The sequence below is a fragment of the Haemaphysalis longicornis genome, unplaced genomic scaffold (genome assembly GCF_048455015.1).
Source record: "Haemaphysalis longicornis isolate Haplotype H1 unplaced genomic scaffold, Haemaphysalis longicornis Haplotype H1 scaffold_6, whole genome shotgun sequence".
Taxonomy (NCBI): Eukaryota; Metazoa; Arthropoda; class Arachnida; order Ixodida; family Ixodidae; genus Haemaphysalis; species Haemaphysalis longicornis.
The window spans coordinates 59291414-59317499 of record NW_027526407.1 but is presented as its reverse complement, the minus strand read 5'-3'; the positions used below and the strand labels follow the sequence as shown (position 1 = coordinate 59317499).

Genomic DNA, 26086 nt, shown 5'->3' with positions numbered 1-26086 from the left:
GTGCAACGATCAACGGTTTCGTTTTCGGCGTCGGCGCCGACAGCAGATCGCAGACGACAGGGGAGAATATTTCCTCCCCCGTTTCGGTGTTTCGTAGGGGCCGTACAGAGGGCGCTACGTGTAATTAGCTGAAGGGAGAATCTCGCTCGTCCGGGGGAGAAAACCCTCGATTTCCTCCTTATCTCTGCCCTTTTTTCTTAGAGTGAGGGAAAGCCGCTAACAACCTTCACTAGGCGATATTTGTCATGTTTTCATTATATTTTGAAGACTTTTTTTTGCAAAACTGCTGTTGCGAGGCTGTCGGAGTTTTTTCTTTATTATGTATACCTAATGGGCAATAAAGCGTAGTTGCGCAAAATATAAAGTGCTCTTCATTGTAATATAAAGAATTTTCAACCAATTCCAAGCAAAAGAGGGCTCGATAACACTCATGCTACCACCCGGAGTTCCCGCAACTCCCATCCAGCCTCTGTATCTTATTCCATCCACTTAACTTAACCTGTCATTGATGCGAAATAAATTCATGCGGGGTGGCCCTTGCGCACGAAGGCAAGGACCCATCCTTTTACCTTCGGTGTACGCACTGCCCTGCCACCTGCCTGTAGAATTTTTTTGGTATTAAGTTTTGAGAAAAACTACATGGTTTTATTTTATTGCTGGCGGAGGCTTGGGCGGTTTTGCAGATATGCGCGAATTTCACTTAGCTGTTCCACGATTGTCTTTTATCGCTAGATGAAGCGCCTATACTCGTACTAGAACTGCTGCTAGCTCCCGGCGTTTCAACCACGCGGGCTCCAATGCCTACGGCAGCCCAGCGAGGTTCGCCGATACGAGAACACAGTAGACAGTAGTGCCGAAGCACAGCCGTTTATTTGGGGAATCCCAAAGCATGCGAGCACAAGGCTCAACGGCGTTCACGAATCACGCCGTCCGGGTCGCTCACACCCATCCTAAGTCTGCGCATCATTCCGTGCCCTGTTTACAGTTAATAACACTTTTCTTGAAGTTTACCACTGTTCGCACAGACAACAGTTAAGACTGAATTTTCTCGCAGACGTCCAAGAGCACTTTTGACGAAGACAAGAAAAAAGACTAGCCGGTCCTTCAACACATCGTACTTCCGAACGGCGACATGCTGGAACCACCCCCAACAGCGGTTTCAATGCTGAAATGATCCTTTGTGAAGTCGTCTACGTCCGTTCTCGCCAACAACTCCATTACTTCTCTCATATTAGAATTTATCAGTCACACAAAGCAACGCTCAGTTCACGTCAACCTGCACCGCAGCTACCTTTTTTGAGCATGGCCTACACTGGGATAAACGTTTCGGGAATATCGCCTAAGTGGTCTGTGATAGGACGTAGCGGTTATGCACGGGCTATCTCTCTTTTAGTAGCCTTACCTCGAGTAAGCACTTTTTTTATACTTACGTGAGAATAAAATGCGCTTTTTTGTAATTTGGAGGGAACTTGTTTTGAGTGTGAATTTGCATCAACCATAAAAAATCATGTACTGCAGCGCGACTGCCAAAATCCTTCATTATCCACCGAATACAAAGATTACAAATGCTTCGTGGCGAACTCAACGAATGGTTATCATTTTCCGTGGTAAATACTAGAAAGACATCGACTAGATTCACTCCAACATGGGAAAAAGGAATGGAAAGTCAACGTTCAACCTGAAATTAGAAAAAAAAAATTCGAGAAAACTGTTTCCTCAACCAATAAAAAAATTCGGGGAACCTTGCACTCACGTGCAAGGCTTGACTGGTGCAGCGGTTGTAGGTGATCATTGATGAACACAAAGTTAAGTTTTAGTGTCGTTGTGGTGTCGTGGTTGACGTCGGGGGCATGACATTTAAATAGCCTTATGTTGAGCAGGGCCAAAGTGAGCTCTTGGTCGTTTTGGTCGGCGTTTTCGTACGCGGCTCTGCAAGCGCGACTTATCGTCTCTAGGAGATGCTTTGCACGCCGAGCCTATCGAAGCGCGATCTCTTCCTCGGCCGTGCGAACTATCCTCGTCCGGGCGATGTGGAGTCAATGATCACCTACAGTCAGCTTCGACGATCAGGTAGCGGCTCCTCTACGGTACAGAGCGCATGTCCCCGACGACACGAGGATGGACAAACGAGGGTGTACATTGTGACGTGTCTTTCTCGTTCCGAGCAAGTGCTGCCACGATACGGCGAATGCTTGATTTCTTTTTTTTTTTTTTGGCCAATTTTAGCCAATCTCCCTGAGTGGGTTTGCTTGTCTTGATGAACGTGTGCATGAGGAACGCGGCGTACGCTTGAGTTTTTTATGTCAATATTGGTCACTCTCCCTAAGTGCGCATGCTTAGCTTGACGAACGTGCGTTCAAGGCATGCGTCCACGAGCATTCGGCATTTTTTTTTTGTATTTTTCAAACTTCGGGCACCATACACAAATTATTTCCTCGACAGCTTCACTGTTAAAATATTCGAACTGGCACTGACAACTAGCTGTTGCCCAAAACAATAATTACTATCTTATAACTAGAGACGGAGACTTTAGGCAAAACTTGCTTATTTTTTTTCTTGAGTTAGTTTGAGGCCTATTTAACACACATGCCTGAACCAAGGGAGTGAAAACATTTTAAGCCATAATTTATTACACCTGAAAGTGCTTATTTTGAGGCTCGCGCCTATGTACACTCATTACCTCCTCGGACAGCCTTTTTTGGGTTACACATGCCTTCTTTGGAGTTCTTCGAGTTCATGTTGTGCCAGGACTTCTGACACTTCCAATGATCGCAACTTGGCGTATGTCGCACGCTGTTAGAGAGCAGAAACCGCGCGCCGTGCCAAGTACGCCTAGACGTTAAAATTGTGCTCGAGACGCCGTCACCTTGACTTCACGTTAGTCTGAGCAACTAGGCTGCCAGAAGGCCGCACTCAGCAACACTGCAGCAAACCTTGCCGCAAGATGAGCTGGACGTCACCCCTATCTGCACAAGCTCTTTCGTTCTATGTTCTGTTGCGCCGTGTTTTATGTTCTTCGTTCTGCGCTCTTTTGTCACAAATAAAAGAGGATCGCCACCAGGTGGCCGACCGATGTGGGCGGGTTTCGCATCAGCTCTGCTAATCACCGCTCCAAAGACTCGAAAACGACCTCCAGAGCCACATAGCGTAGACCAGCCGATAGACCTCGTCATCGCGATTACCGGGTCACCAGATTTCTAGCAGGCAAGCCCCTACGTTTTATTCTACGAATCTGAAAAAAACTTAGAAGCGACGACCGCCACCTATGCTCGAAATGTAGGGTTAGTTGTGGTTACGGGGTGGCTTCCTCGGCAAACTCGCTTCCTCGCTCCAGTTCGCCCACACCGACGCCACCGCAGCGACCAGTGCTGCGTTCCCAACACTGTTGCCTCGCGTTCACAGCAGCCTTGCCCTCCCGACCACGATATACACGGCGTTGACCGTTGAAGTTGAAGGCGCTGAAATAGACCTGGAATCGTACAACTCTAGCAACTGGACATCAAGCCCACCAAGCGACGCCGGCAACCGGCACCTCGCCTTCTTCTAGCCCGGTAAATCAAAGGAACACCCGTAAGAAAACAAGACACGCCCACGAACTACCCCGCCTAACTCTACTCCCTGCCACGAATATCAAAGTAGTTCTCAGACCTCGTGGAGGTCTCAATATATCTGAAACCTCCTTCCTAACCATCGCCACCGCCATTCAACAACAAGCTGGCTTGGACATAAATGACACGGATCAGCTGCGCCTTCACAAAAAAGCCAACTTCATGGTTCTTCAGCACCCCGTCTGAGGAGAGAGCAACATGATACGCAGCCCTCCAAAGTCTTCAGCTGGCTGACTGCACCTACTCCTTGGCCACACACATTCAAGCCCCCTCAAACACATCTTCAGGAATCATCTCTGACCTCCACACCAAAGAGACGTCCGCCGAGATCACCGAACAACTCATTTACTACAACCCTCACCTAAACGTGCTTCCCCACATCGCATGGGCACCACCTTTTTTGTTCAGATCTTGTTCGATTAGCCCAGGATGCCGTATTGGGTCACGTACAGAATGACGACCCGCCGATGCAAGCCACTGCGCCAGAAAGTGGAAGCTTGCGCCCTGTTCTGGAGCATTGGACACAGGCAGGATGTCTGCCCTCAGCGAAACCCCCCCAACCGGTGCGCAACTTGCGGTACTCCTGACGCCAGGGAAACACACGCATGTGCTCCGAAATGCATTCTCTGCATTGGAGCACACGTCACGGGACCTCCGGACTGTTCTCGACGTTTTCGTTCAAGACCCAAATCAATGTATGCGCAGATATTACAACGGCAAACCGTGGAAAACCAACTCCAAAAGATTAACCCTCCTTGAGCCACCCTCAACATACCAGGATCCGCGGGAACACCCATCGGCAGCTCGACTCCGCCGAATCAACACCACACCCAAACCAACGCTCACGAGCAGCCAGAACCACCCATGAAAGAGCCACGCTACCACCTCTCTACCTCAAACCGGCTTAGGATGGACCAGCCAGGACCTTCCCGCCAGCCAGCCAACCTCTCACAGGTGAGCGGCCCAAGGTCCTCCAATCCAGTGGTAACTCAACAACCCCCCATCCCATCAGACCCGCCTCTCAACGTCCCCCTGCTGTAATGCAAGAATTGCAGGTTATGCGCGCGGAGTTCACGGCAATGAGAGCTGAAAATGCCTCCCTGCGACAAACCCTGGCCTAACTTCACCCTGCCCAGCCCAATGCAGAGCCACCTCCAAAGCGAAAAGCCCAAAAACCCCCTGATCACGCTGCAAATAAGACGCCCGGGGACGAGATGCCCATGCGTCACGAGATGCTTCATATAGATCAAGCTCAACTTATCCAAAGCCTCTTGCAGAACCAAGCTACAATGCAATGTTTTATGGAATCCTTAAAACACGAGGTGTTCATGCACTTCCGTGCAACAGCTGCACAGACAAATACCTCTGCTCTTCCCACTGCTCATACTTTTGACTTAATGGCTCGCCGTAAAGAGTTTTTGGTTTGGCAGTGAAACTGTCGTGGTTTCAGCAGAAAGAGAGCTCCCCTAGAATGCCTCCTCGAATCCCAAAATGTACAACACCACATCATCACCATACAAGACCCCGCCGGCCCAGTAAAGTGTCGGGGGTACTCCACTTTTCAACATACCAACGACACAGCCATTCTCGTACAACGCAACATGGCAGCACAACGGGACCACCTTGTTGACAGCCCTCACGACTTAGCTATCTTCCCCGCGAACAGCACTCAACCCCCAATTTGCATACTCAACATCTGTAGTAAACCCTCTGAACATCATAACAACTTCAAACCCCTCTTTGAAGCCACCGAAGCCCAGGCTGCGGGGCCTCCCCTCATTATTACTGGGGATTTCACAATTCCAGCACTGCCTGGGGCTATCCACGCGATACTAAGAAAAGAAGGAACCTCTGGGAGCTCCTCCAAACTCAGCATTTCACTCAAGAGACACCTCCTGATCAGTAAAGGAAGGAAACAGCGTCCAAAGAGACACTACACAGGGGCTCACGATCACCTATCACACAGGGCCAACCACCTGGCAGCGTCTAGACCATACACTAGGCAGCGATTACCGAATTATACAGTTGGAAGCCTATAATCAAAACACTAACCCCCGCGGAAGCTCTAAACTCATATAACCGATTGGGCTGCGTCCAGGAATTTCCTGCTTGTGCTAACTCCAGTGACACAACAATTAGACCCCTAGCACCGTGGACACAGAAACTTCTCCACGATGTTCACACGCACCAACATCCCCTAGACACAGCCATACCATCTCCCCATGTAGACGCCAGACTACGCCACATTTGGGAAGCTCTTGGCAGACTTAACGTGGTTGGTGTAAGCAACTTTACTCTCAAAACCCACGCCTCAGGCGACTCAAAACCCGCATTGCCCACCTAGTAAAGGCCATAACCCACTCCCAAACACTAGTCCAGGTAGCCTGGGACACTGTATGTGCCAACATTCGAAACGGCCTCAGCATGAAGCGCACGTGGGCTCTCCTAAGACACCTGATGGATCCCACTTCCTCTTAAGCTATCCAATCTACTAGTATAACCCAACTAGCCACCCAGTTAACCGACTCCAATCACACCTGCCCCAATGCACTAACTCAGCAGTGCATCCCAGCAGGCTCATCTGAGCCGCTGCCTCAATACACCGACCCCCCCAACAAACCCCTTGATCTACCAATTCTTGAAGCGGAAATGAGGGCAGTCCCACATGACCTCCGACTGCAGTCAGCTTTCGGCGGTGACCGCATTACCAAAAAATGCCCCGTAATTTAGATGATCTTGCAATAGAGTTTTTCACCGCTCTGTTTTACGCGCACCTGGAAGCAGGCACCTTGCCCCCTTCCTAAGTACTCACGTCGAGGTCACTCTCATCCCTAAAGCAGGGAAACCCATCTCCCATACCAACCTTCGGCCTATAACGCTAACTTCCTGCTCAGGAAAACTAATGGGGCGAATAGTACTCCGCCGGCTCAATAACCACATTGAGGACAAGCAATTACTTTCTCCACACATGTATGGATTCCGTCCAGGCCTTGCGGCTAATTACGTACACCTGCGTCTGTACACAGATCTGCTCCAGCAACCCTCCAAACACCACTATTCAGCCATCCCAGCTTTAGTTTTAAAAAAGCATTTGATCAGGTAACTGATCAAGCCATACTTCGAGGCCTTGTGGTGATCGTACATACAATTATGTAAAGGTATTCCTCTCAAATATCACAGCACATTACAAATTCAGTGACCTCCAATCTCACACCTCCCAACTCCCGTCCATTGGCACTCCACAAGGTTCAGTCCTCTCCTTTCTCCTCTTTAATCTTGCTGTCTCCCATCTTCTCCCAATCCTGGAGAATATCCCTCCGCTATGCTATGGTATGTACAGGTCCGCGCAGAAGTAAATGGAGCACGGGAGCGGTGGCCGAACTGCATCGCTGCGCCACGTATGGGCACCGACGGGAACCATGGACTGCCGACCAAAGAGCGTGTTCGCACTGCCCCCGCCGCCCTATCTGATACGTTTGATCGCCGCTCTCCTGGCGTGTCATGCTCGGCGAAACGGTCTTCAAAAGGCAGCGCTAGGCTATAGAGGGGCGCTGGTTGCATTGCTGCTCGCAGGCATCAGCGGCTACCGAATCTGCTGCTCATGAGCTGGACGAAGCTGCGCGCGCCCGGAAACGTGCCTTGTTGCGCGCTGTAAAGGGCAGCATAAAATTGTAGACCGCTGCGTTTTGCCATAGCATGTTTGCTATATAATTATTTGTAAGCCGGCAACAAAATTGCCATATATAATATAGAAAGCACGTTCACACACATTTTCGTTGTTCGGATAAAAAATCTCGCTCACGAAATTTCTTTTTTTATTTCGGGTTTGTCCCAAGTTATTGCTGCCGTCACTCCAGTTCTGTTCTGAAGAAAGGGAAATGAAAAATGTTCATACGGTGGAATTTCTGTATTAGAGAACACCGTAAAGAATAGGTACAATCTTTGCCTGCTATTACAGCGGGCCTCACAGGGAACATATCTTTTTGTCCCATTAACCCTTTTCCTCTTGTTGACGAGGATAGCCGTCATAAAATTTTGTACAAAATTAACCGATTAAGAGTATGGTCGCCATCAGTCATGACGGCTATACTCGTCATCGGTCATTTTGGGGCCTTGACAGCGCTTTTTTGCAAGATACTAAGGCCATGCGGTGAAGCCAACTTTCAATTCAATGCGGACTCGGTACTCTGTACTCTGCGGACAACTGTACTCTGCTTAAAATCAGACGTTATATCAGGCCTTGAAGTAAACCAGAGAACGGTAGGACGTTTGGCCTTAGGCGCGCATGGAAAAACAACTAACGAAGCAGTTCAGGGAGATATGGTCTGGGCGTCGTTTGAAGTTAGAGAAGCTCAGAGTAAAATATGCTTTGAGATGAGGTTGAGGGCAGTGGATCAACGAAGGTGGGCAGCTAAGGTATTTAGGTACCTATACTTGAAAAGCGTGGACACGCAATGGTTAAGAAAGACTAGAAGGCTAACGATGAAATACAGAAAGAACAGTGGGGAATCCAAAACAGCCAAGGTAACCAAAAAAGAGGCAAGGCAGATTGAAACGAATAAATGGAGGGAAAAAATGGAAGCTAAAACGTCGTTAGAGATGTACAGGGCTGAGAATATGAACATCAGAAAGGAACATTTCTACGATAATTCCCAGGGCAGTGCTTTGCTTTTTGAGGCTAGAGCAGGTTGCCTGCGAACTAAGAGTTTTGTGGGGAAGTATTCACAAAAGGATGGGGTATGCGTGGTCTGCGGAAAAGAAACAGAAACTACGCGGCACATCGTGTTAGAATGTGAGGGTATCCATCCAAATCTACATGAAGAGAATATTGGGCTTTCAGAAGCCCTAGGATTTAAGGGTATCACAGAGGAAGTTAACTTCAAGGCTGTCGAGGGGACGAAAAGAAGATTAGAATGCTGGTGGACGAAAAGCAGAGAGGGGAATATTGCCTAGGACAGTTACCACCTGTAACAGGAAAAAAAAGTATTTTGTGCCTAATAAGCTTTTTGTGCCTGCCCTAAGCAGCGCTAGTATTGAACCAAAAGTGTAAAACATAGGTATATTAGTCCTTTTTGGTCAGATGACATGTCATCACCCCGATACAAAGGGGAAACCAATAGAAATCATCATCATCTTCATCAACGGAAAGAAGATTAGAATGTTGGTGGACAAAAAGCAGACAGGTGAATATTGCCTAGGCCAGTTACCACCTGTAACAGAAAAAAAAGTATTTTGTGCCTAATATTTTTTTGTGCATGCCCTAAGCGGGGCTAGTATTAAACCAAGAGTATAAAACATAGGTATATTAGTCCTTTTTGGCAGGATGACATGTCATCACCTGTCTACAAAGGGAAACCAATAGAAAGTACCACCACCACCACCACCACCATCATCATCATCATCATCATCATCATCATCGGAGTTTAATTTAAATCTGAAACACTTTCTTAACTAATAAAAGGTGCTCGTTAAAAATAACAACGTAGGTTTCAATGCGACAACAAAATATGCTCCCTATGAGGCCGCTGTAATAGCAGGCAATGATTGTACGTGTTCTTTACGGTGTTATTTATTACAGAATTTCCCCCGCATGGAAATTTTTTTATTTCCCTTTCTTCAGAACAGACCTGGACCGACCGGCAGCAATAACTTGGGACAAACCCAAAATTAAAAAAGAAATCTCGTAAGCGAGATTTTTTTTTTTTTTTGCGAACATCAAAAATGTCTGTGAAGGTGCTTTCTATATTGTACATGGCAATTTTGGTGCCGGCTTACAAATAATTATATAGCAAACATGCTATGGCAAAACGCAGCGGTCTACAATTTTATGCTGCCCTTTACAGCGCGCAACAAGGCACGTTTCCGGGCGCGCGCAGCTTCATCCGGCTCATGAGCATTGGATTCGGTCACCGCTGATGCTTGCGAGCGGCGATGCAACAAGCGCCCCTCTATAGCCCAGCGCTGCCTTTTGAAGACCGTCTCGCCGAGCATGACACGCCAGCAGAGCGGCGATTAAAAATATCAGATAGGGCGGCGGGGACAGTGCGAACACACTCTTAGACCGGCACTCCTTGGTTCCCGTCGGCGCCCATACGCGGCGCAGCGATGCAGTTCGGCCACCGCTCCCGTGCTCCGTTTACTTTTGCGCGGACCTGTACGCTGATGACATCACCCTTTCGGTAACTGGGGGCAGTGACGCGGATATAGAAGCAACACTTCAAACGGGAGTCTCAGCGGTACAATAGGCAGCCCAAGAAGCTGATTTAGCATGCTCGCCATCAAAATCCAAACTCCTCATGTTATCGCCACACGCCACCACCCCTAAAACAGCACCCAGCGTGCATGTATCTCTGCATAATGCTCATATACCAACTGTGAATCGCATAAAATACTCAGCCGAGTCATCCAATCCAATCGCCAAAACACATCGGTCCTACACACGCTTTCCTTACATGTAACACAGATAATAGGCCTTCGCAGGGCGCGTAACTGCTAGGGGCCACGCCTCGACGGAAAAGGACCGCTGCCAAGTTATCTAGGCATTTCTACTGAGCCGCATTACGTACTCACTCCCATATCTGTCCCTCTCAACCACGGAGGTAACTAAAGTAGATGGACTCATCCGTAAGGCCTACAGGGCTGCTCTCGTCTTGCCTCATCCCACATCCACTGAAAAAATATGGGCCACCGGCACCTACAATTCCCTGGACGAATTACTTGAAACACACCGTACCCGCCAGATACTTCGCTGGGCTAAACACGCACCTGGCTAAACACACACTTAAGGAGGCACAAATGCAAACTCTTCTTACATCAACCCCCCTCCCCCCCGCCGGCTCGCATTCAACCTGATTACAGAGATCGCATAAGAATCCGTTCGCTCCCCTGTAATATGAACCCAACTCACCATACTGCCCGACGAGCTGGTCGAGCGCCTGCCCTCGTTTCCACTTTCCCACCCTCGCCAAACATCTTGTACGTAGATGCTGCAGCACACAGGCACCAGCCGGCCTTCGCTGTCGCTGTCGTCTCCTCGTGGACTACTACTCCTCTCACGTTGCTCACTATTCCCACCACACCACATGTTGCGGAAGAGGTGGTCATAGCCCTGGCTCTCTCTCACCGGCCACCCCCTGATCTAATATTATTCGATTAAAAACGGCAATAAAAATTTTTTTCTAGCGGCAAAATCTCCACGCTGGCCTGCACAATTCTGCTTCAAAACTCAGCCCCCCATCATCCTACCGAGCTTCTCGGATTACTGGCGTACACGTGACTAGACAACGCGGAGTGGGCTCAGAAGCCGGCACGACCACTCGTCACCCGTGCGCCTGACGAGACCACTTCCCGTCAATGAGTTTACTCCGCCAGGGTCTCCCTCACCTCTTATAGGGAGATTATTGATTACTGCCGCATCTCCCGCAACATGCTTCCCCCGGCTGACCCATCCCTAACCCCCTCGGATCAGTGGCTGTGGCGCTTTCTCCAAACTGAATCGCTTCCCAACCGAGCCCTCCTTCACACCTTTACCCATCCACCTACCCCTCTCCGCTCTGTCCACTTTGTGGCGCTAAATCCACAGTTCAACACTACATGTGGGACTGCCACTCTGACCCCCACCCCACCATAACTTCCTCTGATCACTGGACGAAGGCCCTGGGCCGCTCGGACGACGACTGCCAGCGCCCATTGGTTACCCGAGCCCAAGCCGAGGTGGCGGGTCTTCGGGCCGCCATGGCGGACCCCTAGACCAGTGGTGTCAATAAAAGTTTTAGGGGCGAAGGCTTGTCCGTCCAGCGTCTGGCGTCTGGCGTCCGGCGTCCCTGCTCACGGCGCTGCACCGTGTAAATCGAAACATCTGTGAACAAAAGGTTCACAAAAGGTTAACAGAACAAGATAAATGGTTCACAAAATGTTAGAAATAGAGGGGGGAGAGAGAGAGAAGCACAGCACCGTGTAAATCGAAACATCTGTGAACAAAAGGGTCAGAAAAGGTGAACCAGAACAAAATAAAAGGTTCACAAAAGGTTAGAGGGAGCGAGAGAGAATCGAGTGCTCCTGGAGAGCCGTGCTGTGAATGCACGAGGATCATTGAATTGAATTGGATTATATTGAATTGAATTTGAATTGTATTAGATTGAATTGAAATAGATTCGGTTGGATTAAATTGAATTGTATTGGATTGGATTATATTGGAAATCGTCTTAGCAGCAGTAAGCACTCTCACGTGTGATTTACGGTAAGAACGATCCCCAGATTTTCGACCACTCGTCATGATTTCCTTCGTGGAGATGCGTGAATTTTTTACCTCTCTCTTTCTGTCACGGCTAAAACTCTTGCTATCATTTGCTACACAATCAAAATGTACAGATTTGCACTATACTTGTGGACAACTTCCTGTGGCAATGCACTGATTGGTTATCCGTTGGTGGTGGTACCACATTCGTAACCGGTAATGACGTGTCACCTTACAATAAATATGTCTATGCTCTATACGCTTCGTTTAATTCTACCTCTGCTCTTAACGCAGGCAAAAATACTTTTTTTTTCTGTTACAAATGGTAGCTGTCCCATGCAATATTTCCCAACTGCTTTTCATCCGCCAGCAATCTAATCTTTGTTTAGTCGCCTCAACAGCCTTGAAGTTAACGTCTTCTGTGGTACGCTTAAAATCTAGGCTTTCTGGAAGCCGAATATTCCTCATATGTAAATTTCGATGGATGCAACCACATTCCAAAACTATGTTACGCATTGTTTCTCTTTCTTTCCCGTAGACCACGCATACCCCCGCCCTTTTTGGTATACTTCCCCACAAGGCTCTTAGTTCTCAAGGAACCTGCTCTAGCCTCAAACAGCAAAGCACTGCCCTTGGAATTATGGTAGAAATTTTCCTTTCTGATGTCCTATTTCTCAGCCCTGTACATCTCAAACGACATTTTCGCTTCCATTTTTTCTCCCCATTTATTCGTTTCTATCTGCCTTGCTTCGTTTTCGGTTACATTGGATGTCTTTGCTTCTCCACTGTTCTTTCCGTATTTTATCGTAGTGTTCCTTACCCGCTGCGTGTCTACACATTTCATGTATAGCTACCGAAAAACTTCATCTGCCCACCTACGTTGATCCATTGCTTTCAACCTCACCTAAAAGGATAATTTACTCTGACCTTCTCAAACTTCAAACAACGCCCAGCCTATCTCTCCCTCCACTGCTGCGTTAGTGGTCTTACAATGTGCTCCAAAGGCCAAACGGCCTACCGTTGTCTGCTTCCCTTCACCGCGTGACAGAGCGTCTGACATTAAGCTGAGTATCGCATTCGCAAATGTGAGGCCCGGGACAATTACTCCTTTCAACATTCCTCTCGCTACTTCATACTTGTTAAATCCCTACATAGCTCTATGCTTCATTATAGCTGCGTTTCGCTTTCCCTTACCCTTAAGTTGCTCCTCGTGAGTTCTTAAGTAGTTATCCCCTTCGTTTATTCACACTTCCAAATATTTACATTCTTAATTCTAGGTGATTCGCCGTGCTGGATTGACACTACGCCAGTGCTACTGTTATTGAAAACAGTTACACCCGATTTTTCAGTGCTAAAATTTAACCCGAGGTCTGCGGCTTCCTGACCGCTAATATTTATGAGCCGTTGCATATCGCTCCGGTTTTCAGCGAAACGACAAATGTCGTCTGCGTACAACCTCCCCGGAATACGCTGTTGTACCACTTCGTCCTGCCACATATGCGCTGGGTTGAACTCTAATTGACATTCTTTCATTTTCTTTTCTAACCCTACCATGTAAAGCATAAACAGTATTGGCAACAAGGAACATCCCTGTTTCAGTCCTGGATGGGCGTTGCCCGGCAGTGCGCATTTTTTCTGGCCTTACAATGTCAGGTGCACTCTACTGTCTTTATAGGTTGCTATAAGGAACTGTATTACAGTCAAACCCGGCTATAACGAACCCGGATAGGGAGAATTATGCTATATATCGAACAAAAAAGATTCAGTTACGGAAATACATGGGAAACATATTCCTTATAACGAAGTTCACATCCGATATATCGAACTCTGCGTGCCTAGAATGGCCGCCGAAATGCATGGTCTCGGAGCGGTGATTGAGATGTGGATTGGCCGCGACCACGGAGCAAGAGTTGCGACTTGGACGTTGCGCCTCGCACGGAGCGACATGACGCCCGACATCGGGAATGTGGGGGAGGAGCTCCCCCACATTCCCGATGATGTCGCGAGTGAAAGCCGTGCGACGCTTATAATGAAGCGCTTTCGGCAGTCAATGTGCTCCGCCAATGCTTCTTAGATTTTGGAGGACGCGGACTCGAACTGGTGCAAATAATGTTTCGTGTAGAGAATGCTATGCTAGTTGAAGCCGTCAAAACGAAAGTGAAAACAAAAATCACCGCTTTTTTCTTTGCAAAGTAGGCAATTCAGGCGGAAAGTAGCTTTAATACTTGCAATAAATGGATTATTTTGGGTATGGTAACGGCTACTTTACTGTGTTCGTTTTTGCATGCGGGGATGGTGGAGTTAGGAGGGAGAGGGGGCTCCCGCGGATTCCGAACTTGTAACGATAAGTTCGTTATAGGCGGATTTGGCTATATCGAACTATTGGATATATTGAATTAATCGCGGTGAATATTGCAATTCGCTATAAATGGGTTTGACTGTAGCTCGTAATCGAAGCCCTCGAGTTTTGCACCATCCACAGCAGTTCTCTGTTTACGCTGTCATATGCTCCTTTAATGTCCCAGCATCTGCACAGCATCTGCAGAGGCTGCCGAGGAGGTTGCAATTGCACTAGCCTCCACGACGGGTGACGACGCCATCACAGTGCTGACAGACTCCCAGGCAGCCTGCCGTAATTACCTACGGGGTCGCATTTCCAACACTGCGCTTAACATCCTCAAGAGCATCCCCCGACTCCCCGAGGTACACCTCGTCTGGGTACCTGGACATGAATTCCTCCAAGGTAATGAGGCGGCGCATGCCGCTGCCCGCGCGCATATACACCGGGCCATTACCGAAGAGGGAACAACTTCGCTTTTTGCCCCCAAAATGGACCTGCTCACGAATTACGCCGACATTTTAGCCCACTACCGTCTCGACCGAAGAAAATACCCGGACCCGCACCCAAGACTATCCAGAGATGAAGCCACCACCCTGAGAAGACTTCAGACAAATACATATCCCCACAGCACCCTTCTTCACGCCATTTACCCAACTCAATACCCCGCCACCTGTAATTTCTGTCCTTCTCCTGGCACCCTATATCATCAGGTATGGGAGTGTCAAAGAACCCCGCACCTCCCTCCCAACCCCACCCCATCCTATGAGTAGTGGATGGCTTGCCTGACTAGCCCGGACCTCAGGATCCAGCAAGACCTGGTGACCAGGGCCCGGACAGCCAGCCGCAGCCAGGGTATCCTGGACTAAGGATGCCCTCCACCAGGCGGGCGCCCTAACATCTGCGCCTCAGGCTCGCAAATAAAGATTTATCAATCAATCCCAGAACGTGATCCATATTGGTCTACTCTGAGCTTTCGCAATTTCAATGGATTGTGTTAAAACGAACAAATTATCATCCAAGCGCCTGTCTTGTATAAATCCATTCTGCAGTTCCCCAAGGATTGATTTCATTTTCTTCCATCATGTTGGAATTTGGAGTTTCATCGCCTGCAATACGAATCTACACACCACTGACGTTACTGTGAGTAGTCTGTATGAATCAATACTGGCTTTCTTGCATATGCCTTTATATGTTAAATTCATCCTACTTTCCATCCAATCCTCTGGTATTTGCTTGGTTTGTACCATCTTATCTATTGTCCTCATAAACGATGCCTTTGTATTTAGTCCAAGCAGGTTTATCAGCTGCATTGGTATTCGACGGGGCTTACAGCTGTTGGTGGGCAGCCTTTTGTTTCGGGTTTTTCGAATCAATTTCGTTTAAATTTCTTTACTTTCCCGCAGTTTCCTTAGGCGCTGTTGTTATCGACGCTGGCTTCCTTACCTCTATTTCTCTAATCTTCTCACTAATCACTCGATGAATATGTGTCAACGCCTGTGCCTTCCAAATGTTTGTCGTCCACATCAATATATTTTAATTGATATCTTTTTTTGAGCTCAGTCATTTTACATGGTACAAAAAATTTTGAAAGCGCTATGGTCTTTCTTTCGTATTTCTGCCATCCATGTTCGTCATCTACCAGGAAAGCAGGAGGAGAGGGATCTTGGGAGAGCGTGTATGGCACATCGTGTAGAGGGAAGAATTGTCGAGCTGCCCGTTCGGCAAATTCTTCTGGAGTCTTCTGAGCCGCAAGGCGGGAGCTTGCCACCGGATCGGGCGGTCGACAACCGTTTTCCATTGCTCGGAATGTGCTCCAAAGTGTGCGATTTGATGTGCGGCCATTCATACCGTCGCACCACCGTAGCCACCTTTCAAGGGAAAGAACCTTTTGGTATTGTCGGCCTTTGGCTGTAAGACGGTTAACCATGATCCTGGCAGGGAGGGAGTACGTAATTCTCCCAGTAGCGATATCTGCTCTTTTCCGTGCGTCCCACAAATTCAGGAGGTGCATGTCAGGGTTCGGTTTGGCCTCCTCTATCGACGTTTCGATCGTAGCCTCCATTAGCGTTTCAGTCAGTGTACTGTGTAATGTCAATACCAATAGCGGCACGTCCGCAGTAAGCGAACGGAATATGTCCTAGTTGGTAATACAGGCCTTCCGCTTGACTTCTCAATAAGTATGGGGAGGTGATCACTGCCCCAGGCGTCTGGCTGTACCTGCCAGTAGGGCGTCCGATTTCCGATCTACCAGGTTAGATCGGGGAATTTGTAGCAGTCGTGCGGGTAGGCATGAAAGGAACGTAGCAAAGCTGACACGCCGCGTCGAAAAAGGTCTTGTAAATTTTTGTGCCACGCCGGGAGGTCATTACGTATCCTCATTCCATGTGTTGTGCATTAAATTCACCATCGACAAGGATTGGGGCGCCCTGGTACGCTCTTCGTAAATCAGCAAACCAGCCGAGACGTATTCGGGCCGATGGCGCAGGGCGTATATAGATCGAGACGAGCGTCACCGTACCGCGCGGAAAGCGTACGTGAACAGCAACGACTTCCTGGTTGGTGTTATACCAAGCATTAAGGTCTATCTTGGTATGGCGTATTGAATTGATACATACACAGAGCCTTGCCGGGATGAGCATCCGTGGTATTCGTGCGCCCATCTTGTATGGTAGGCAAATGATACCCCAAAAAGCCAGGTAGTGGGTACAATGCATTACGTTCTTGCAAGGGCAGTGCCCATATCCGTAGGCTACCGTATTGCACTCGGAATTTCAGAACTCCGATTTTGTTTGCGAGGCCCCGGCAATTCCACTGTAGGATGCCTGGGTGTCTTGACGTTGAGAGTTTTGCGTTGTACCGAGTTTGCTGCTCTCTAGGGGCTGCTACCGCCATTGTGCGAGGAGGGGCGATACAAAGTCCAGGAGCGTCAAAACAGCCGCGGCTATCGGAGATGAAAGGGGAGCGAGGAGGATGCGCACGCGCTCAACGAGAGAGGACAGCACCTAACACGGGCCCCCAGTGTTTCTCTCGTCTTTTGGTTCCCTCTGCTGTTGCAGTGAAGCTCGGCAAGCAGACGCTGAAGACCGCGTAGTTGGAGTCGTAGCCGGTGCTATAACAGGCACCCCTGAAGAGGCCGGTGGTTCCGCGTGCCTAGGCGTAGAATCATGCTGAGGTGCTGGAGAGCGCTCTGCCAGTGCTAATGCAGCATGGGGCGGCTGCTGTGGCCCTCGTAGAAGAACTGGTAATGCCGGAAAGTCTTCCTCGGCGTTCTTGAAGATTGGACCCGCAGTTTGCCTGGTCCAAGCTTCCTTGCGCCCTGTGCCCCGTTCTTGCATAACAGCCGACATTGTTGACTTGTCGTCAGAGTTGTTAGCAGACTTGAGCTTAAAAATAGCGTTCTTATCACGTCAGGCTGAGCACTGAGGAGATGCTAATTCGTGCTTTTTGCTTCACTTCGGGCAGCAAATCTTTTAAACGGAACAACCAGTACGATCATGGCGGCCACCGCACCGGGAACATCGCAAGGAAGTTTTACACACTTCAGACACGTGCCCAAAGCGCTTACAATTTTTGCACTGCCTGGGTGTTTCCACGTAGTCATCACGTGCTCGGGTATTGTTTCCGTGCCGAACGCAATCCGCACACTCTCTGATGTTTTGCCGAGTCTGCGGGTAGATATTACTGGCACCCTCAGGCGCAAGGCATCAAGAATATTTTCATTAGAAAGGTCCGTAGAGACTCCCTTAATCACTCCCACTCCGCAGTTGCTAGGCCTTGGCTCATATGCCTACACCTTGATCCCTGCAATGCTAGAAATCTTCAAGAGGCACTCGGTGGCACCAGCATTGCGCGTGTCGATGGCGAGAATGTTCAGCCGATAGTCAGGACGTACTTGCAGCATATCGCCTGGAGCCAAAAATTCCAATCCCTCTTTGAAATCAAGGGAGTTGTAAGGCGTGATTATTTTCGAGGTATCGAAAGGCTTTACGACCACGACAACCCCATGTCGAAGAGCGCTCGGGACTGCACACATGTCAAGAGGTTTATACAAACGCTTAGAGGTACGGTGGCACTTCTCAGATACAGCGGGCTGAAACGGCTGGGACTTTTCACACTGATATACGTTTTCGTTTCCATAAATAATGGTCCCAGAATTCGAGTCGGTGATGTCGGAAAAATCGTCCATGTCGTAAGGCAGAGGCTGCTAGGAAGGGACCACAGGAGAACTCACTCGTCCAGGAGGAAGCGACGTCCCGGGGGATCCAGGATCGGTAATGCAGGGGCTTGAAGCGGCCGGCGGGCCTGACGAGGCAGCAATAATGGAGGCAGCAATGATTCCAGGCTCCGTGGCAGGGCCTGCTGGATCATCCGACGGTTGTCCAAGAAATATCGGCAGCAGCGGCAAACACACGGTACCACCCACCGCCGGGAGCATATTTGGGCCTCCTTAAACACCAAATTGCCGGTAATTTGTTCAAATTGTTCGTAGACAAATTGATTGTTGTTGTTGTTGTTGCGTCTTTAGGTATGGCACATACCCAATCAGGGGATCGTCCAATCAACAGAGGATGGTTAAAATGAACGGAATTCTTACCTAATCACCAGATGCTAAGGAAAGATCATTTAGACCGGTTGGAAAAAGTTTTGAAAAAAAACGGAAAAAAATAAAAATCATGAAAAATCAAATCGAGGGTGACCAATCGCAATCATAAAGAGAATCGTTTTGAATTTTCAATTTGACTCAGCGTAGCTTCGTCTTCGTCGTCGTACCCCTTTTTGAATTTTGTTTTCATCCGGTTGTCGTAAGTTGAAGCCGCGTCTAATATGCGCTCCCGGATGCGGAGGACAGCGTATAAGGCTCATGAATGATATGCATCTTATACACCTCTCCCTGCAATGATGACCAAAACGAAAAAGCCCCTGAAAGAACAACGAAAAGACGAATGAAAACCCTCAAACTAGACGCAGCGTGCAGCGCCCTGCATTTGCAAAAAACTGCATAATTGGCAGTGCTATGAGCCCTGAAATACGTTTCTACCCTTCTCCTATTAAACTGTTGCAATGCCGCAGAAATATAAGCGTTTGAAAAGATTTACAAAAGCGCCAAAAATACGGAATTTGAAGAAATCAAAATATACTAAACGGAAGGAAGGAAACAAAAATAATTATCTTATACACCTCCCTTTAAAAAACAACGCATAAACCAAAAGCCCCGAAAAGGACGTAAAACAAGCTGAAAAGAAAAGGAAATAAAAGAAGCTGTAAAAAGGCACTAACTCCACTACTCATGGCATCTTCATAAAAGTAATAATGGCAGGAGCGAGCGTAATTAATCGCAATAAGAGTGCGAATACAAGTTACGGGCGAAAATAAAGGACACCAATAGCAAAATTTAATGCTCCAACCTATCTGGCAACTCAAATCAAACCTTGGTATAATAAACTGACACCGACAAACGGCGTAACAATGCTTTAGTAGAGCATTCCTTGACTTTTTCCGCATAATTTTCGGTCACTCGTTTGTTTCAGGAAATCGGCTTTATCTTCGTTTTCCTGTCGCGCGATATTTCCTCGGCAAATCCACCGGGTTGGCTCGAGATTTTTTCTCTTCGGACAGCAACAAATCCACAACGTTCGCGAGCGCACGCGCCAGTCTTCCTCTTTCAGTGATTCACGGCGAGCCAGCCTGTTTGTCCGGCCTCAACATTTGCGAGCCATGCTCAGCCGACGTTCAAGCAGTACTTCCTCCGATGCTGCAGGTGTGAGCCCAGGGAGAGGACCACTGAACGCTCCTCTGGGTGGGCAAGGTCCCCCTCCGCACAGCCCATCGCTATCAATACAGGACCCCGGAGGGCCGTCAGGGTTCCTTCGTGACGTCTCTGGAGCCAAACGCGCCAGCGACACCCACAGCGAACATCAAATACCGTCCAAAACTCACGCCAAGTGGTCGAACCCTCCCTCTTCCGGTGCATCGTCAGAGCCGCTATCAAGTCCAGTGCCGTGCTCAGCGTATCGTCGAGGACGCAGCACTTCCAGAAATACCAACACTGGCTCTTCTAGGAACCGGCAGAGCACTTCACTGGTGGGTCAAATAGCGGAGCCATCATCACGTTGTCGGCGGCTATCCTCTGTAGCTCGCGAAACTATCCCATCCATCAATTGGTCAAAAGCCAATTGGTCAAAGCCAATTGGTCAAAAGCGAGGCCGCCGAGCGAGCCTTTACGATCCTTGGCGCCGAAGATCATCAACGGCCCCCGATAAGGCTGCGCAAGATTATCCGCGCGACAGGGAGACGAGAACATCCCGTCGTAAGAGCGGTGCGTCATCCATGGCAGCGGAAGCAGATCCGACTTGGGGACTTCGTCTCAGATCATCGACCACGAGCGAATATAGTCCACCAACTGGTCTCCTCAGCGGTGCATCAGGAGGTCGTCCGCAAACCACCAAGGGCGCCGTTGAGTCTTCACCTCGACTGCCCCCCACTTGTTCGGCCCACCAGACTCCGCAAGGAAACAGCCATGCCCCACCAGTACTCAACGTATACGCCTTCGTTGTACCTAACCAACGGGCGTCCATACCATCTAACCAACGCTACCAACTAGCTGCCGGCATCCTCCCTACGGCCCAGGACCCTCCCGTCGATAACTTAGTTCCCCTGCCGCCAGTTGAAGAGCCATCCCCAACATGTAGTGGACAGACCTCTTCATTCCGTACCGCACAGCCAGCCGCAGCGGTGACGCAACCCCGTAGCCGCGAGGCCAGCCCGGCCTTGGATTCCCTGCCAATGCCTACGGCCAATGTCAATTTCGGAGATCATCAGCCGGGTGGGAGATTTTGCAAGCAGTTCTGGTTCTTGTGTAGCGCTTCTGCGATCATAGTCGGTCTGCCACTTTTGCTCCTCTGGCTTTCCTATTATGTTACGCCGGGGGCGAAGCGGGCAACTGCGGGAAACAGTCCGACCTTCAGGAACCATAGCATCTCGATCATCAGGCCGACCTTGAGTCCGACAAGGCCGCCTGCAAGCACTCATACCTTTGGTTCGACAAGCAGTCCCACAAGACTCCGGACGCCTTCAACATTACCGCCTCTGCTCATAACTGAGCCACCCTTTTTAGCTGGTTGTGAAGGTGACGTGCCTGTGAAAGTTCCGAAAGTCAGGAATGCTGTTAGCGCTGTTAATTTTACCGAGAAACCCAAGTTGCAGAACACATTCTGCATATATAACCACACCCGTGTCGAGGAGGACAGATACCAAGACTTCTTGCCGGAAAACATGCCACTCACGTACTGCACGCATATCGTGTACTGGTCGTTGAAAGTTCAAAATGGAACCGTAGGATCCCGGATGCCAGATTTTGACGGAGCGTACGGTTTAAGCAAGTTGCGCAATTTGACTGTAGCGGCAGGAAACCCCAACGCTATAATTCTGGCAGCCGTAGGAGGCTATCCAGTAGAAAGCCGAGAGTTCTCCATCTTGGGCCGTGACCCTGACTCCATGGAAAGATTCGTCACTAGCGTTCGCCAGATCGTCAGCGATAACCAACTAGCCGGCATCGCAATCCACTGGGTGGCGGCAGAGCAGCGTTGCGTCGATCCCAATGCTACTGACACTCTAAAGGCCATTGTGGCCGCCATTCGCAATGACCTGAATGTTACAATCGCCGTATTTCTTCCCGCCGATGCGAACACTTCGCTGCCGGTATGGAACCAGATCTCCCCACTCGTCGACTACGCCTTCATTGAAACGCAGAAGCTGAACCCCGCGAATGGATTCGACCTGACAATGTGTGACAAAATGTCCCAGCTGGCCGCAAACTTACTCGCTCAATTTGCCGGATCGCATGACGGAAAGATCTGTGCCGGCGTGTCTCTGGCACCTTGGCTTGTGGATGACGACCCGAATGCTCCACTCGGGAACATGAAGCTGGCCAGTGGACCGCAGTTTGGGGGCACTACCGGAACAGGAAGAGGCACTGTGATTGAACTGTGCGCAAATAGCGGAAGCATGTGCAAAGTTGACACGAACGAGGGTGAATGCATTGTCTTGAAGCCAGGCGCAGCTGTAAACGGTCTCCTATACCTGTTTCCGGATTTGCCGTCCTTGTTCACAGTGGTAGCACGGAGAAAAAGTTTCCAGTCGAACATAAATCATCACTGTCTCGTCTTGTACGACGTCGACGTCGACTTCTACGACCGTCAATGTACAATTGGTTATAGCGAGCCACAGTTTTTTATCAGTTTGCAGCACTTGATCCAGGCAATGGATAGTCCCAGCAACGTGTCGATTTTACGAGCCGCGCATCGTTGCTGATTTCACTTCGGCGTTTTTATGAAAAATCAATAGCTATTTTGACGGTGCTGCCGCCATACGGGTAGTTTACCGGGGCCACCTCCGCCAGTCAGCGCCTCAAGTTATGCTTTTTGCTCATGCGGTTTCCCCAACTGCCGTTCGGTTTAATTCAACATGCGCCAGGAAAATGACTGCTGTTCGGTTTAATTCAACATGCGCCAGGAAAATAACTGTTTCTAGAAGCCTTAAGGAGCTACGTATGGTTATTGTGTGAATGTTCCATTTTGTGGATTGGACGCCCACCTTGCCGCCGTTTTCCTGTAGATCTCTCATGGAGTGATGTTTGCCGTGTCTTACATTAAAACCACAGCATGCAGGTGTCGTTGAAACGCACACTTTTGTGTTACTGAGTTTTTCTGAAAGTATAACTGACGTTCGCATTCTGACGTACTCCAACTAGACATCCCCGTGCAATTGTCTTTCACCGCTCCTAAAAGTACTGTGATCAAAATACCAACTTTTCGCCAATTTGTTTACTCTGACATTGACGCATCCTTCACCCCTTTTCCCTTGACACTTTTAATGCCTGCTACTTCTGGCGCAATGTGTGACAGCGTCAATAACAAAATAATCCACGCTTTTATAACCATTTATTCCCGTAGGTGAACGGAAACAAAAATAATCTGCTCTACCTCGTTAAAAAATGACAAAATGACAAAATTACTCAGTGCGCGGTGTTCACTTTATAGTGTCGATGCATTTTCTGACAGTGGGGCGTCAGGCGATAATTCCGATATGCCATTGTCCGGAAATGCGACGTTCTGACAGCCCATACCTCATGTGAAGGTTGGTCATGAAGCTGACGGTTTCCATGCATAAAGTGCACCTTTACTGTCTTCCGCAGTGCATGCCTTGATGCTCATTGCGATCGTGTTGTCCACATGGAAGTGAAAAAACTGGTATAACGGCTGCTGTCAGTTTCACTATAAGGCTGGTCATCTTTACAACACAAGTCACAAGTTTTTGGAATGCAAAAGGGCGTCGCTTAGAGTTCTGAAGGGGAAATTAGTTACTTGAGGCTCCAAGTCACTTAACCGTGTTCGATAGACTGTGAGCGTGTATTTTTTCTCTGTTCTTTTAATGCTGCCACAATGAATTTCCGGCTAGGCGAAAGTGCTGACATCAGGAGGGACTTCAAGGTAGTTAAAAAACCTGGCAGGCAGCGCTTACAGGATAACGGCATATACAATAAAATTAAGTAAACATGGGATCCAAATCCCGAATCCCACGTTACACGAGTTCCACGCGCATCCTGTTAACAGCGCAAAGCATTGACTTCAGCAAAGGAAAGTGTAACTCGTTTATACGTTCTGGCCTTCGGCTTAAAAGCGTTTGTTAAAGACATGTATTCATGCCAACAGGAGTTTTCTAAGCATGCTCATCCCAGAAGTAGATAAGCACGCTCTTCTAACGTAAGAGAGCGCAACACTCGACAGAGTAAACAAAATGCGTACACAAGAGCTGTTTACGTCTTGTGTACAGCGCATGTGCACGTTGCTGCTTTACTTTGTGCCGCGTTTCGCGCTGCTTCGTTCGAAGGCGTACAAACTTGCCCAACTACAAACCCTGCGGTAGGAAAGCAGGTATACGCCTATTGCGACCATCTAATACCCGCGCCACGCGTACACGAAAAAGTAAATTAAGTGCTTAACGTCTTAGATTTATGGCTTCGATTTGCTGCAACACGCAAAAATCTAATGCCATTCGCTCTAGTTCATGTTCTATGTCAAATGTAAACGCAACCCGCTCTGTATCTATGTGATGTCCAACATTCCATATCATTGAAAGTTTAAGTTCCCCTCAACTGATTCGCCTTCACGAACACCTTAAATCTTCCTACCCCCGAACGTTATAAGCACCTAATGAAACCAACGAAACTGTCAGCACCAGAGCGTTGACGCGGAAACAAAGCTGAACTTCGAAACAAGACGATTTTTTGTGCAGCGACGGTGGCGAAGTTCTGAAGAAGACGAAATTCAATAAGATAGCGGCAGTGAGGGAAAGTTTGACATCCACCTGAATGCAGCCATACGGCTACAAAGGAAAGCTGTACAGCTCTCTCAGAAACTTCGCAGTTGAAGAAAAATTCGTCTTGGTCCAGGATGTGAACCCGTTGACCACCGCTTATCCGGAGCAGTCGCTCTGCATACTGAGCTAACCAGGAGGCTAGTCGTTTGTAGCGCGAGAGCGAACTTATCAACAACTCGAAGTGAGGACAGATGTTAATCGACCAGATTTAGGGGCAATCCCCAAGGTGGAGTAAGTTTCTGTGAAGGAAAGTTTGACACCCAACTGAATGCAGCAGTACGCCTACAAAGGAAAGCTATACAGCTTTCTCAGAAACTTCGCAGTTGAAGAAAAATTCGCCCTGGTCCAGGATGCAAAACAGCGGCAGAATGCAAAACACCGTGTTATTCGTCGTTTTGAATTTTTCGGATTTGGCTATGGCTGGCAGGTGACGGCAGCTGCTGAAGCCACTTTCAGAAACGGCTCCCACAATTTTTTTAGAAAACACTATTTCTGAGAATGTTTTCTTGCACAAAAACATTTTACCCTTTTTGAAGTGTTTTTCTCTACGTTAAAAAACTCCTAGAATATGGGTCATTTCTCTTTTTTGGTCTTTATCACCATCATGCATCACGCATTTAATGCCTTTGCGCTTTCACGCCTAGCATGGTTTCCCCAAATTATGTCATTCCGTATCTGAAGGCATTAAACACTCATTGTCATTTTTCGTGTACTTGTGGCACGGGTATAAGGCCACAAGGGCAAAAAATAATGAAAAGGAGAAAACAAGCTCCGTGGGTACTCGCTGATGCCCTAATAGAGAAGAAATAGGAAACCAAGGAAACATGAAAACTACGTTAACAGAAAATTGGCCATGTATTTGCTCAATACGCTGTAGATGTGTCAAAAGACAATGGTCATCCGCCTCCCTGCAACGTAAGTGTTTCTCTTCTCTCTCCGCACACCTTTCCCACACTTCACCTGTCGTTATGCTGCTCCCACTATATTCACGAAGGAGGTTTGCTAAACTCAATTCGATTTTCGCGCGTTCTGCTGCTCGCGCGCCATCTCATGCAACCTTTAGTCACTGTTGAACTTGGAAACCCCGTAACGAGGTTCAGACTCGTCGCGTACTCTCTGGCTATTTTATACCTAAATGTTGTCTTGAACGGGTATTCTTTTTCATTTCTATCCTAAAACTCAAGCAGCCTTGTATATTCAAACAAAAGGTACCCATTCTGTTACCCTAATTGTCCACCAGTTGTCGGCTCGCCTCACTACATGACAAGCACAAGTCCATTTCTTTATCTTTATTTCAACAATGCTACCGTCAATTCTAGTTTATTCTCTGAGCAAGGTAGCACATTTCTTGTTCCTGAGTGTTATACCCAAAATTAATCTTTCCATGCCCGCTGGGCCTACCTGAGTTTGCTTTCAAGGTGTTCAGTTAGAAGCCAACTTTCAGCTCTATGTCATCAGCGGCAATGTGCAGTGGTTGTTGATTTTTCTTTTTTAGTGACAGCCGTGGCTTACTGTTTATTATTT

The 26086-nt window shown here is 48.4% G+C and overlaps 1 protein-coding gene across 1 annotated transcript in view; it reads left to right on the top strand.

The window, feature by feature from the left end:
• LOC144142765 (atlastin-2-like) overlaps positions 1-1463 on the top strand; it is a 64693-nt gene extending 63230 nt beyond the window's left edge. Inside the window, exon 10 of the mRNA XM_077674470.1 lies at positions 1055-1463. Within this exon, the coding sequence (XP_077530596.1) occupies positions 1055-1096 (42 nt within the window). The 3' untranslated portion in view covers positions 1097-1463. The remainder of the gene's footprint in view (positions 1-1054) is intronic.
• The last annotated feature ends 24623 nt before the right edge of the window (positions 1464-26086 follow it).